The 15,443-nt window shown below is 30.9% G+C and overlaps 2 protein-coding genes across 6 annotated transcripts in view; both read right to left on the bottom strand.

Annotated features, from left to right (window-relative positions):
- The window catches only part of LOC126742806 (sodium/potassium/calcium exchanger Nckx30C), a 151,971-nt gene that overhangs the window by 46,902 nt on the left and 89,626 nt on the right, over window positions 1-15,443 (bottom strand). For 3 of the 5 annotated variants that reach the window (XM_050449611.1, XM_050449606.1, XM_050449608.1), the window contains one exon: window positions 12,951-13,152. In XM_050449611.1, coding sequence (XP_050305568.1) covers window positions 12,951-13,152 — 202 coding nt within the window. The remainder of the gene's footprint in view (window positions 1-12,950; window positions 13,153-15,443) is intronic. The other 2 variants (XM_050449607.1, XM_050449610.1) reach the window with 1 other exon arrangement.
- Window positions 1,276-9,086, bottom strand: LOC126742808 (myrosinase 1-like). Its single transcript, XM_050449613.1, has 9 exons — window positions 8,963-9,086; window positions 8,574-8,907; window positions 8,358-8,515; window positions 8,124-8,302; window positions 3,601-3,698; window positions 2,025-2,194; window positions 1,651-1,921; window positions 1,490-1,596; window positions 1,276-1,433 (listed from the first exon to the last, which is right to left on the bottom strand). Exons 1-9 carry the CDS (start codon window positions 8,998-9,000, stop codon window positions 1,310-1,312), a joined length of 1,479 nt encoding a protein of 492 aa, XP_050305570.1. The 5' UTR covers window positions 9,001-9,086; the 3' UTR covers window positions 1,276-1,309.

Here is a 15,443-nt window from a genome sequence, read left to right as displayed (position 1 = left end):
TCAGACTTATATTCAAAAACCATAAACGATCACAATATCACAATATGAAATATCGTTCATCTGTATTCGGACCAACCACGTCTGAAAAAATTGCATTTTCAGAGGATCCAGAATGTTATTGGAAACAGAAATACGACAGAAAGTGAAAAAGAATCATTTTTACTTTCTATGGGGGCATGAATGTAATTCTGAGATTCAGAAAACCGTTAATCATAACTACTCCTTAAAATATTGTCCATCATCTGTATTTAGTAAAAATACGTTTGAAAAACAATATTTCCAGGCGATCCGGGATGATTGCCCATCTAAGGTCCAAAGATCATTGACGATCGCTATAAAATGTTACCTGTCGTATGTACTTTATTGAAATATGTCTAAAAAATTACATTTCGCGATGATGCAGAATGTTTCTGGAAAGTAAAATGCAGTAGAAAGTAAAAAATATATTTTTGACCCCTAAATCGGCATAAATGTCCGCCTAAGATTTAGAAATCATTGTCGATTGCTAGAAAATTATATCTCTTATATAGCTTAAATATGTCTTAAAAGTATTATTTCGATACGATGCAGAGTGTTCCTAAAAAGTGAAATGCGGTAAAAAGCGTATATTTCATCGGTATATGATCCAAATACGCCCAAAAAATTTAATATTTCCAAACGATGCAGAATATTCCTGGAAAGTGAAATGTGGTAGAAAGTAAAAAAGTAGACTTTTGACACTTAATTTCTAATTATTGTTTTTATGAAAAAAACTTATTCTTTATAAAAAGTTCTGCATGGTCCAAAACCTAAAATACAATAATCAAATATGAAATCTTATTAGTCGTATATAAGGTTTCGCAAAAAATTTAAATTTTGCTCAACAGTAAAGTATCTTTATTTTTATACCAAAAGTTGCCATAAAGAGAATTTGGTTAGAACTAAAAACGATGTTCTTATATGCAATTACATCCTGGCACTTAAAACATATTTTTTAAAAATTTTTCTCGAATGACCCAGGGATACTGAACATTACTGAATATTTTTTATTTATTACAAACATAATAACCCATAATTTTCGTTCAGGAACTAATAAGTAAATTTTCACAAAACAAAATATTTAATAATAACAAGTAATCTCTTGATTTTTATCTAATACTCATACAACACTTAAAAAAGTTAAAATTGTTCTACTGGAATCAATTTTATCATTAGCATCTAGTCTTAACTCTGGTATTTTCATACATCTTTACATAAAATTTTAAACAATTTTGGAGAAAAAAAAACATAAAAAAATTACTTTAAACATATTTATTTCCAAGGTAACAACCTAAAACCCAGTGCAATTAATTGTATTGGTTTTCACGACATTCTTGAACCACTCATAAAAAGATTTTGGTGTTCTGGTCCGATTGTCACTTCCGAAGTCCACATGAATTAGACCAAACCTTTCTCTAAAATAATGTAATATTAAATAATAAACCCTCAACTCATTCTTAAAAAAACCTACGTGTATCCTGCATTCCATTCAAAATTATCCATCATAGTCCATTGCGTATATCCAGTAACATTACAACCATCGTCACTTATAGCTCTTAAAACTTCACACATATGGCCCTAAAATCTTACTTTTATTCTTAATTTATTTTTACCTAAGTCTAATGGAATTACATTTAAATAATGTATTCTACCAGCATCATCAATTGAACTTCCATCATCAGAATAACCGTTTTCAGTAATTATTATTTCAGGTTTATTATACTGGTTAGAAACCCAGTTTATTAGTTTTCTTAACCCCCATGGAACATTGTATAGCCAGCTGGATGCTGAATTTGGCCAACTACTGTTTAAACCTAAAGTGATTTTTATATCTGTACCATAGCTTGGAGGATATAGTATTTCAGCAGCATTAGTATTATCAGAAATCATGTATGTTGAATAGCTAAAAAATGTCATCCTATATACACCTGGTTTTCTGAACAACATGTTTTGGTTATGAGTAATATTAAATATGATTGTTTAATTCATTTTTTATTCATACGTACTAATTGAGCCCGAAAAAGTCAGCAGTGCCTTTAATATAAGCAACTTGTTCATCAGTAAATTTCGGTAATCTGGATCTGGTATATCCTTGTAATTCACTCTTCTGATCAACCTCATCAATAACAACTTGAGGCCAGTTGCCAATAAAAATTGGATGAGCTAATAAACCCATCTGAAAATAATTTTCAGATGAAAAGCAATTGAGAATAAAATCAGATCACTTTCAAAAGATAAGATCCAAGTAACAGCAACTCAAAAAAACAGCCTTTACTGGATGGAGGTTGCAATGCAAGTGCAAATTGGAGAGGAACAAATGACAAACTTATGTACACTCGTATCGATGTACGCATCTAATTGTCAGCAATTCTTTATCCAAATCTATAGATAGTCAACAAAAGGCAAGGAAAATAAGAATTTTACTTACTCCTAGTGGAAACTAGAAGACTCATCCACATCAAACATCATTACCAAGAAATCTTTTTATAACAGATACAGAAAAGAATTAACATAGTGTTCATTAATTCTAATGCTTGTAGAAAATTTATTATAGAAACGGCTACTGGTGAAAAAAATTACCTCAAAAACTTCTTTATCTTGTTTGGATAATAAAAACCTAATGTATCTGATGCTATGCCAATAAGTGTTTATTGGAAACGTTTAGCAGATATTTTGGATAGTGCTCATGGTTAGAGGAGGTTATACATAGAGGCAAACTGAATATATATGGAGTTTTACGGTGTAGAACGACTCGACAATTTAGCGAGAGTTTTAAACACTCAACAATGTGATATTTTGCTTTAAAAATATTCAGTTTTATCCTTTTAGAATAACTTTAATCTGGTTACAGTATTACTTTGACTGGAATCATCAGATTTCAATTTAGTACTTTTGGAGTTAGTGAATAAAAAGTCTGAAGCGAAGAGAGATGGGAGTTATCATGAAGAGAACAAGAACTTTATCAAAGATTGAAATAATCGAGAAAGACCAGCGATTCAGGCATCATTTTTTAATGTATTAAGATGTTTAGGCAGTTTGGAAAATAACCAGGGTAATAAATTTGGTAGAAGCAGAACAATATGCAAAACTTTAATAATTGAAGAAATCCACGGTTTCTAAAGATTCATCCAAATCATAGATGTTATCAGTAAGAAAGCGTAATCCTAGTGTGACGAAACTCTTGAAATTAGTGGTCGCATTGTATATACCGGATTGCATGTAAGGTTTAAGTTATTGAAATATATTTATATTTTATATTTACATGCCAAGCAGCAATTGAGTTTATGGAATGTAAGTCACCACTCCAATGAGTTGCCTGCTATGTATATTGCAGAAATGAGAGCTAGTTTTGATTTTTTAGGTCTCATCGGGACAGACATCAAGACTCATCATAGGCAGATTATTCTAGAGAACTACAAAAATTAGTTGGTAGACTCCGTAGGTAGAGTAGGTGCTATCAAGAAAGACGAAACTGTAGAACTTATTCAATGAATTGAGGTGTTCGCCTTTAGAGGAAATTAAGTAAAGCCGTCATCACGACCAAATATTTACATATCCTAAATAAAAGAACATTTTACTTACAGAAAATTGTAGAAAGTTTTTAGCAGCAGCCACATCAGCTTCACTAGAGCTGTTATTTGGCTCACCCCAGTATGTCACTAACACTATACTAACTTTTCCTAAAAAAAAGTATAACTATTTGTTTTAAATAAATGTATTTAAAAAATTTAAATTACAATCGCAATTATATGTAAATTTTGAATTTTAAATGCTAAGAAAAACATTCCTAAGAAGAAGTTCTAAGAGAATTTTTAACGAGGCCCTAGAAACTTCCTTTAAAACCTTCAAAGAACCTGCTGAAAAGCCTTAAAAGCGGCCTTAGGAGAAATTTTATTTATTAAAGAGTGTATACTTTTTTTAAAAGCATTTAAATATGACTAGGAGACATTTCATAATAAAAAATACAGAGTCTTTCAGAAAAAAAATGTTTTTAAGAGTGTGAATCTTTAGAAAAAGATAAAAGCAAATCAGCCCTCTAATAATCTCATACACCTCTTAACTTCTGAGCTACAGCGTACCTAATAAAGTGGTAAGAATTTTTATTTTTATTATAATTTTTCTTCTTCATTAATGGTGAGCTTGAATCTTGAAGATGTACTAGGAAAGTAAAATCCATTTCTTCCATAGTGTTATATTTGTTAATTTTCGAGATGATACCACAAAACCGGGAAAAAGAAAATAGCTACTGAGGGTATCCGAATAAAAAGCATTTAATTTGCTTGAGGGATTACATACAAAAAAATGCTATTCATTGAATCTCTAATTTTTTTCATTAAATATTTGAAGTGATAGATTTACTGTTTGTTGGTCTCTCTTGTGATCAATCTCATAACATTTAGCTTTTTATCAGTTTAGTCATCATTCGTTCACTGCTGGACGTGAGCCTCCCTTGATTGCTTTTACAATCTCCTATTTTGTGTCTCCTGTATTCAATGTGTGTAGATTATCGTTTAAAATCATCGGATCATCTATTTGGTGGTCCTCTGCTTATGTATTAATTCTATCTAGGCTTTCACTCTCTATGGTCCTCTTAGCCCATCTGATGTCCCGCTTTCTCGCAATGTGTCAATTTACATTAGGATTGCTATTCTTTCTACTATGTCAATCACTCTGGTTCTTCTACATAGCCCATCGTTTGTGATGTGATCTCGGAGGATCTCAGCTTTGACGTTTCCATTACCCGCTGTGTCACTTTGATTTACAGGCTTTTTTCTTAATGTCGAAGTTTTAGCACCATAAGTTAGAACAGGCAGAACACATTGGTTGAAAAATTTGCCTCTTCAGACAAATAGGTAAATTAAATATGTGCCTTAAGTTCCCAAATGTCGTCGAAGTTAATCCTATTCGACTAAGTAATTCTCAAGTTTTATTATCTCTACTTATACGGATTGCGTCGACAAGATACTTGAATGAGGTAGTTTTCTCTACTTGGATGTCATCTATTTATACTTCTTCATTGGGTACAAGGCTGGGTTTTTATACAAGTAAATTTTTAGTCCGACTTTATGGGAGAGTTTATCTGTTGTAGCATGTTCAAGGCGATTTAATATAGGGACTACTTCATCTGCAAATTTTAAATATTTCTTATGACTATTATCAGTGTGGTATACACTGTTATTTATGTGTGTAGTCCGTTTAAGGTTTCTGCCAAATATTTGTGTTCACAAATTCACTCTATTTCTTGTTTGAACACAATATTGAAAAATCATTGCTTTTGCATTAACTCAAATATCAAAAAATCTTGTGAATTTTGCTTATATTTTTTAGGTGTCTATTGGCATGCCAGCAGTGGACAAATAAAATTAGCTCATTAGCATAATGGATTTGTCAAATCACGACAAGAAACAGTCGGTTTCTTAAAATATTGTAAATACATATTTAATTAATAATTTAATTTAATTTTTGGTACAACTTTAATAACTTTTTAACCAGTGGCGTATATACAAGATGTGTACTAGATCTATTAATAAAAAATTATATATATCTAAAATATTATGTATATCACTGTTTTTTTTTTAATAATTATTATTTTTAAATCGCAATTAATTATAGGATAACTTATTTTTTTCCCTTTTTTTAAACACTCATGTGTTTTTTCGTGTAAAAATAATAAAAAAATAATGTTTATGCATGATCAAGTTGCTTGTATACAGGTTGGGGAATCGATTCCGCATAGAGAGATGCTTAAAGCCAAAATAGGGCAAAGCGCACGCTACGTCGATGTTTTTCAGTACGAGGCTAGTAAGCGTTTAACTTTGATGGGGATAATTGTATTAGTTGCAATAACATTTTGCAAAATATGACGGGAAAGTTCAGGCATTTTTATAATATTATTTCAATGCAGGTTACTCTTATTAAAATAAAATATAAACTCTGATAAAACTAGAAAAATTTAAACTTTATTTAAAAAACTAAAATTAAAAGTAAACTAAACAAATTAATTGTTTAAATAAAAGACCTTAACAGACCTCCTTCTTTGATTAAAAAGTACCAATAATAAAAAATTCTATAATAATGTTACCCAAAGATTCAATTTTTGAGGATACTGAGTATGGAATTAAAAACTTCAGTACTTATTTTACCGAGACCAATATTGAACAACGGAAGGATTATGTTTCCCACCTAACGGAAAAGAAGATTCATCTAAAAATAAAATATTTCGTAAAAAAATTTTCACTTTCATTTGCTTTTGCCATCATGGTTTCAGAAAGTTCTATTCTTTGCCACTGGTCTTCAAAAAATATCTCCTGAGTTTTAAAACATTTAAAATATTTGTACCTATGTTTTTTTCAAAATATTGGTAACACTTTTATGGTCCATACCAATTCCTCTACAATACTTCTACTTGATCGAGTTGAAACCAGTTCTAGGGCGCTATTAGCCATTTCTTCCAGTCGTTCTTGCTCTCGAACCTTTTCGATAGAAAGATCTTGCTTTAGTGTGACATTGTTTTTCACAAAGAATCGATCTGATCAAAGAATTGGCTCCATAAAACCACTTAATAATTTAAACCCTTTCGGAAGGAGTATAAACAGCCACAATAAGTTAAAAAATAAATAATAGTATCTCTCTATGTGTAATAATCGATTCTCCAACCTGTATACTTTTGCCAATAACTCCACTTGTTTGAATCGATCGATCAAAACAATTATTATTTTAACTAAATATATAAAGCAATGTTAATGAAATTGTAGTCAATATGCAAAGGCAACATCTTGATCGTGAAACACAAGCTGTTGGTAGGATACAGGGTAGTATGAGCATTTGCAACGTCGCAGAAGCTATAAATTCTACCAAGAGCACTATAGGAAAATTGTGGCAGAGATTGAAGACACTAATGATGAGAAAGAAAGATATACGGGTCCAACAAGAACAACAAAAACTAGACAGAGAACAATAAGGAATAAGTTACATAAAAATAATCTTTACAGTACTGGATTACACTACTTTAACAAGAAGATTCACATTTAGTAATCCACTCTGTATTATAGGAACGATGAATATTCCTTATTATTGATTATTCTTATTTTATTGATATTTGATTATATTTATATGATTATTCTTGTACATACAGAGTGTATCTCTTTTTTGATATTGAAACGTCCTGATTCAGGAAAATTGAGTATGTGGCGAACACTTTAAGATCGAGTTTCGATAGGTTTTTAGACTAACCTGATTCCCATTCAAGGGTTTTTAACATCAAGGAATTATGGGGATCAAATTCTAAAACCTATTTCTCCATCCACGCCCTAGAGAATTTGGTGAAAGTTTTGTACTTATCCACGAAAGAAGAAACTTTTTGAAGCATGAAAATATGTAAGTATTACCATGGCCTGCACACTCTTCTGACTTAAAGGCTATCGAGTATGTCAAACGTATATTAAATCAAGGAATGCTGTTCCAGACAAGTTGCTAAATTGTATGCAAGAGCAATGGCTACAAATTGAGCAAAACGACATTGACAATTTAATTAGGTGCATGCCAAACAGATGGTGAGCTGTTATGAACAGGGATGGTCCCACACACACTCTATTAACAAGTATATTTTTCTATTTTGTTATTTCGAATTTTTGATATTTTATTTTTTTTAATTGTCATAGACTATTATTACCCCGTTATACTATGATGGATTTTTTTGTTTTTTATAAATGAATGTTTAACGGTGTTTTCAAAATCAATTCAGATGTGTTTAACTTCAATATTTCCAAATAAAATAATTCCACCTTCTCATGTAAGACTTAGGCAATTTTGATGTGTATACATAGGATATTTATTAATAACTTTATCACAAAAATCCTTTTTTTTTTCATTTTAAGGCAAAATCGCGTGTCGCGTCAAATAAATAAGAATTTGAAAAATTAATTTTATAAAAAAAACAGTATGTCCCAGAAAATATCTAGTATACTGACAACTCTGAGTAAATCTTCTACATTAAAACACACTGTAGCTCAAAATTTAAGAGAGTTACTTTTCTTCCTAAATTCACCCTTTTAGACATTAGCACCTTATTCTGAAACACCCCGTATATTGTTTGCTTTTTTTACCTTGCTGCTCTGCATAAAACTCATCATGATAAATATGATAAGCCTTGGCATGGGCCAATAAATGTACATAAGCACAAATATACGTTGCCACACCATTTAAACTATAACCTGGAGCAAAAGTACCATAAGAATACGCGTTGGTACATGTAGTTTGTGGTTCATTTAAAGTTATCCAGTACCTAATAATTAACCATTATTGAAATTTTTTCAAGACTTAATAACACGCAAACCTACTTAACATAACTACCAAAAAGTTCATAACATCTCCTCGCATATTCCCCAAACCAATCAGCTAAAAGTGGATTAGTCCAGCCACCCATATTATGGTAAACCAGTGGCAGGTCCCAATGGTATAACGTTACTAATGGTTCTATTCCTGCAGCCTTTAAAAGCTTTAAATTTATAATAATGATTAATGTAAGTATTTTGCAAAATATATTTTTAGGGCACCTTAAAAAGGTTAAGGTAGTACTCAACCCCTTCCAAGTTAATTTCATTAAAATAACCGCTAGGGAAAATTCTAGGCCACGATATAGACATTCTATAATAATCAACCCCTAGGTCTTGCAAAAACGAGATGTCTTCTTCGTATTTGTTATAAGAATCGCAAGCAATGTCGCCATTGCTGCCATCTGCTATTTTTTCAGGATAGGTATGGGTATACCAGTCCCATACTGACGGACCTTTACCACTAAGGTTCCATGCTCCTTCCACTTGATATGCTGAAGTAGAAACAGCAAATTTAAAGTATTCAGGGAAAGTCTCGGAAAAAACTAAATGAGGGCTAAAAATTATAATTTTAAGATTGAAAGTTTGACTTACCTAATATTAAAACTTACCCTAAAAATAACACACAAAACAAAATAAAAAGATACATTTTTTTAACTATTACTTATTTTAGTCGCTACGCTAAAATCATGAATGAGCCGGCTTAGCTGGTTAAATATAATTTAGATAAAAGGGAATGTTTAAAAAATTTATATATTAATAAAAGCTAATAAATCTAAATTAGTTATAAGAGTGTTGTCATAATTAAGTAATGGACTTTGGTGTAATAATAAAATGGTGGGCCAATAAATGCAAAAAGCTGGTCACAGGTCGAATGAGGATAAATCACTACTAGCGGTGTAAATTACAAGGTTGTTGTTTAACTTGAAACTCACTGGGTATACTGCATTATCCTAATAGTAGCTTATCCATAAATTAAAGTCATTTTTTTAAAATTTTAAGGTGAAGAATTAAAGGCATTGAAAAAACTCCCACTGCAGCTTCTAAAGGTTTTTTCATCCAGCTCTGTATGGTTTATGCATTTGATAAAGCATGCAAACTTACCTTTTTACGTTTTATTTTTGTGTTTTTTATTACCATTTATTAATGTTTTACTTGTATTTTAATATTTTATTTCTATTTTATTGCATGAATTTTATATTACCTGACAGAAATATTGTTAAAACATCTATTTCTGAGACTTTTATTTGCTAATAAAATTAATCAATAGTCATGAACAGCTTCTTTAGGTCAGACAAACAAAGCATGCCACTAATGCATTGACTTTAACGGCTTTACACAAACTCAAATAAAGACCTTATAATATTAAATATTAAAATATTGGCTATACTATAGAATTTTAGTATCTAATATCTACGTCATAATCATGCAAATGTAGTTACGGTCAGGTATTTTCTTTGATCTCAGCAGAATAGTCCGGACGTTTATGATTTTTTTATATTTAATTAACAAGTATCATTATTTACAAACGCCAATATTTATATAGACATGTAGGATGCTAGCAATATATTGATTTTTTTTAAATTTCGTAACTTTTTTAGACTTTTTTATTTAAAATATATATTGTGCAAACAATTTTGCTTGAAAAAGGAATACCTCTAAAATGCCGCTACGATTCACCCTTTATTCACAAGATATTTAACAGTTTGACAAGTTGATGATGTGACACAGATGTGACTACCGAAGTGTTGGTTCAGATTGGGTATTTTTATTAAAAAAGCATGTCTTCTCATTGTTTTTATCGTTTTTAATTTTAATACTCATAACAAAGTTAGGTAGGATATTGAAAAGAAGAAACGAGCTCAGAGATTAATAGATTAAATCTCAACTCCTAGGTATATTAAAAAAAATCTAATATACTTCAAGTAAATTATTGTATTTACAACTTATTAAACTTAAGTATATCGAAAAGTATCATTAAAGATTTGAGTTCATATTTCTTTTAAATACGTCTATTTTCTTCTTCTTTTCAATTTTTCAGCGTGTGAGATAGTATTTTCCAAATTAATTTTTACTATAAGTGACGTAGTAATAAGTAACTCATTATGAATTTGTCACAACAAAACAGATTTTATTCTAGTACGGCTGTGACAAATGTTCCGATTTGTTTATTATTTACTCCGGAATGTGCAGTTTCTACGTCTCGATTTTATTTTATTTATTGAATTTTAATTAAAAAAGTTTTTTTAACCAAAATTTGGTTTACAGTCGTTTGGATTTAATAGAAAATGTGAGACTTAAATTTTTTTTAATACATTACAATAAAAGACCATATGCGCCCGAACTATTGCGGCTTTAAATTAAAGAAAATATATTATTGTTGACAGCTATTCTATGTAAAAGGTGTTCCATTAAGGGTGGTGAGGTACCATATCTTGAGTAATGAATAATCTAGATGCTTTGGGGCAAAATCACGTAACAAAGGTGTCCAAAACTAATTACTTGAAATAATTTTTAAGTTTATAATATTACCGCTAGAGTAAGTTTTCTTGAAAAACATCAGCATAAAAAATTTTGCTATAAAATATCAAATTAGGAGACAAGACGACGGGGAAAGTCTATAGATAAAAGTATTTACAATTTTGGTTTTGCTCAACCAAATTTGATAAAAAGTTGACATTTCGACCTTCCTAAGATGATTTCCGGGACACTAAAATTGTATAAACCATTATCTCCTTTACGGAAATGTTAACTTTTATAAATATTATTAACCATTTTTTCTCAAACCTCTTGGATTGATTGCTTATAAATAGTAACTCACCACCCTTAACCAAACACCATATACAGGTATCAGTTAAGGGTATACACTATCCATATCTCTAAGAACTCTTGACATCAGCAAATTTAAGAAAAAAAAAATCATAACCCAAATGGCAACGAGAAATCGTCCAAAAATATTTTTAATTTTGCAAAGTGGCCGCAAGAAGGAGCAACTGTCAAAATCAAAACACAAATTTAAAATTTAACGAAGTTACTAAATTTAGATATAAGTTTGATAACGTTATTGGAAATCTGTATATCGACAGCTTTATTCATTTTGGAGTTATTGCCAAATAACTGGAAATAATAGAAGCAAAAACAAAAAATATCAAACCAAATTGCCATTTTGGTTTGTTTATTGTCTTGTGAAAGGAAGTTTACTCCTTATTTCCGCTATTAAAGTAAAAAATGTCATTTACAAATTAGGCATTGGATATATTATGTGTGTATTTTGAGTCCTTTCGAAATGCATGCAGAACTTCAATAGAGTATTCTAAGTACCCTATTCAAAAGCATCAATCGAGCTTCTCGTTTAGCCTGACAACTTGGAGAAGCTGGCAGAGTCCAACCAACTTCGACTCAAAAAAGGTATTACAGAGTCAGAAATGATATGAATGATGAATATCATAAAAGTTTTTACTTACAATTATAATTATAAATTCGCAAATGCTAACATTCAAAATAGGAATATTGATCCACATGCTAGTATCATCGAAATTTTTGATATGTTTTAAAATGCATCCCTATATATTGTTTACACTAGGCTTTACTGTAAGCGGAATTTAATAACAGCTTAAATTATTTTCATTGGCTTTTTAACATTACAAGCGACGATCGCCGTTTTTTGGAAGTGTTATGGACAGATGAAGCGTAATTTATCAACAAGGATGCAGTAAACCTGCACAGCATGCATTACTGATGTTATAATAATGCTTACTAAATAAGATGAAAACTGTCAACATCGTTGGACAGTAAATGTACCCTTAATTGACCAGCAATGCCCTTACCGGTGTATTGGAAGAGGAAGTTTACTTCCTTGGTCTGCAAGGTCTCTGGACATAACATATCTCGATTTTTATTTATGAGAAAGAATAAAAGATCTTGTTTACAAAACTCGACAAACAATACAGGGAAATATAATAAGATCGAGAGAATTGGACCGGCTAGAAACAGTGGCGGAAATTGAAACTGCTCTCAATGTCTCCAAACACAACAAAGGCTGTACCGCTATATTCAGAATGATGAAAAACAGTTCGAACACATCAAACAAGTGCCTTATTTTTTTGAGAATTTTGTTCTTGTCCTTGTTATCTATGGTAAGTTATTAAAATTGATACCTTGTTCATTAAAATTGGTTAAGAAGTGTTCTCTTGTACATCGATTATAAAATGACAACATTCATTAGTTTCCCCCACTTTTATTATTGATCCAATGAAAATGTGGGTTAAACCAAATTCATAGAAAATATACAAAGTTTTTCAATGGCGTTATCAAAGTTGTATTTTAGTTAAATAAGTTTGATCAAATTTTAAATTTGTATTTTAATTTTGACAGTTACTCTTACGACCACTTTGCAAAGTTAAAAAAAATGTTTGGACGATTCCTCATTGCAATTTTTGCCATGACTTTTTTCTAATTGGCTGAAATCAAGAGTTCTTAAGATATAGATAGTGTACACTCTTAAAAGAACACCTTATATAATAAACGTCACATGTACGACATGTACAACAACATATACGACTTATACGTGAGTGCCGAGAAAAAAAATAGTAGCGCTACCTGCATACTGACCATCGTGAAGGGGGTCAATAGTATGGATCATAAGTTGCAAAAGGCCATGACGGAACTTAGCGCCGGTATGATGGGCCCCACTGGACGTCGTGCTGGGCACCTGGGGCGTCTCTGAGGCCGTACGTGAGGTCACGCTACCGCCCGGTTGGGTGCCCACGCTGGTCTCGCTAGAGGTCGCTACTGTTCCATGCTGAAATTAAAAGAAAAAAACTCTTTCAAAATTTTAAAATTTATTTTTCGGTATTATAGCAACAATGTATATTATGCTCTTGGGCACGATAACACATTCAGCGATTTCTCTAGAGGGTTATAAGCGATTATCTCGTTTACGTTGACTCTAGGGAAAACTAATAATTAACTGCACTAGAAGTGAAAAATTGGTTTGCTACATAAAGCACCACGAAGTGTTAAAAAAATCATTTAATTTAAAAATCATTAAATTCTCAAAGGCTCCCATAGAAGCAAAATAGTTATCGAAATTATTTGAATAAAAAATATTTTAGATGAATTTTCTTTATTTAAAAAGGAATTTTCTGGCAATGCAATGGAAATTTTCTTTTCACGTTTTCTGGTTTTCGACAGAAAAATATAGGAAGATTTAAAAAAAAAGTTAATGAAGATTTAAAAGCAAAAAAGGCAATAAGAAATATTTCATACCGAAAGTATTCATATTAACAGAATTGTGCAAACTGTTAATTTTATAAAAAATTATATAAAAAGCCTGTGAAATTTTAAGAAAAATTAATCAAAATGCGATATTTTTCCTTCTTCTAAATATTGAAATAAACCCGAAACTATATAATATAATAAATAAGGCTTCTGGTCGTAATGGGATAATATAAACATGATCTACTTCCTTTAGTCCATTCCAATCAATTACATATTAATTATATTACATTCCATATCTTCTTGAGCCTTATGGATTCCATTGTTGGACGTGGCTTCCTTCTTATGTTTTCATTTATTTCGGTTTTGTGCTTCCCTCATCTATACCAAACCTGCCTAGCTGCTCCAATTAGCCTTCTTCTTCTTCTTTTTCTTTATATCTCCTGGGTTTAATTTTCTTTTTCTAGTACTAGTATATGATCTAGGTTTATATACAGTTTGATACATTCACTATTTTTGTCCATTCACTATCCTGTCAGTTTAATGCTTAAAAACATCTTCTAGGTCTAAGGTAAATAACTTTAGAGATAGCGTATCCTCTTCTCTTATGCCTTAGAGGTGGAGTTTTTGTATATGTATTTAATGAGGCTGGAGTTCCTGCTGTCTATTATTGCATTTATGATTGCAATATCGCCCAATGTTTAAGGCTATTAAAGGCCTTTTAAAAGTCTACGAACGCTAAACGGATATCAAAATTATATTCAATCGCTTTTTTTCTTAGATTCTTATTGTCGAAACATGGTATTTTTGATTGTAAAGCCGCTTGTTTATCTGGGTGATATTGATCTAACTTGTATGTATATTTTAGTCTGTTCGTAAGAGTTTTTGTGAATAGCTTGTATACTTGCCTGTCATAATAGTGATATTGGGCGGTAATTTTCTAAATTTGTTTTATCTTGTACAATTCTTGATTCTATATTTTTTTAAATTCTATTTTCTTCATTCTATATTAATATTATAATAACGTTGTTCTAATTCTTAGGCATAATATTGACATCACACAATTTTGACATCAATACATATCCTCCTTCTTTTAGCATTTCTATCAGAATTTCATCTTCAACCGTTGCCTTATTATTTTTCATATGATTTAGAGCATATCTGATCTCGTTATTTCAGAGACACTCTTCTGATTCTACGTTTATGTTCTTATGGTTTTTATGCTTCGCTTCTTTTTGAACTTTTGGAGTGTATAAATTATTATAAAAATGTTGGGCTGTTCGTATATTCTCTTCTCTATCCCTTATTTCGTTTCTCGTTTGATCCTTCCATGGAGTGTTATCTGTTTTTTATAATTGTTTTTTCTGAGATTTCTAAGGCCTTTACTTTTAACTTTTTCATACTGTTCATTTAGATCGTGCCTCACCATCTTTTGTCTCTTTTGCTAATATTCTAAGTTCTTGAAACTTTTTCTCCTTCAATAGTTGTCTCTTTTTTTTATACTTTTCTTTGTTTCATCCCTCAGGGTTGCATGTTTTTTCTCTTTTCGGCTTTGCTATTTCTCTTCCTGTTGTATTTAAAATGAATGTTAGTAAATGGTTGATTTTGTCGATATTCTTTTTATCCTGAGTTTCCTCCATTTCTTTTACTCCCTTTTCAGGTCTTTTCTGGTATCTTTCTGAATTTTCCTTCAACGTTTTTGAATCTAAAACTATTTCTTTTGTTTGAGAATCTTCCTCCATTCTAGCTGATCTTAGCTCCATTCTAGGGATTGGCCTTCACAGTCCCCAGATCTGAATCCTATAGAAAATTTATGGGATCATTTGGACAGGAAGACAAAACCATTCGATTTCAAACAAGGCTCAACTGCGGGAA

The sequence above is a fragment of the Anthonomus grandis genome, chromosome 12, assembly GCF_022605725.1.
Source record: "Anthonomus grandis grandis chromosome 12, icAntGran1.3, whole genome shotgun sequence".
NCBI classification, from domain to species: domain Eukaryota; kingdom Metazoa; phylum Arthropoda; class Insecta; order Coleoptera; family Curculionidae; genus Anthonomus; species Anthonomus grandis.
The sequence above is the reverse complement of the archived record's forward strand: the minus strand, read 5'-3'. Positions and strand labels throughout refer to the sequence as shown.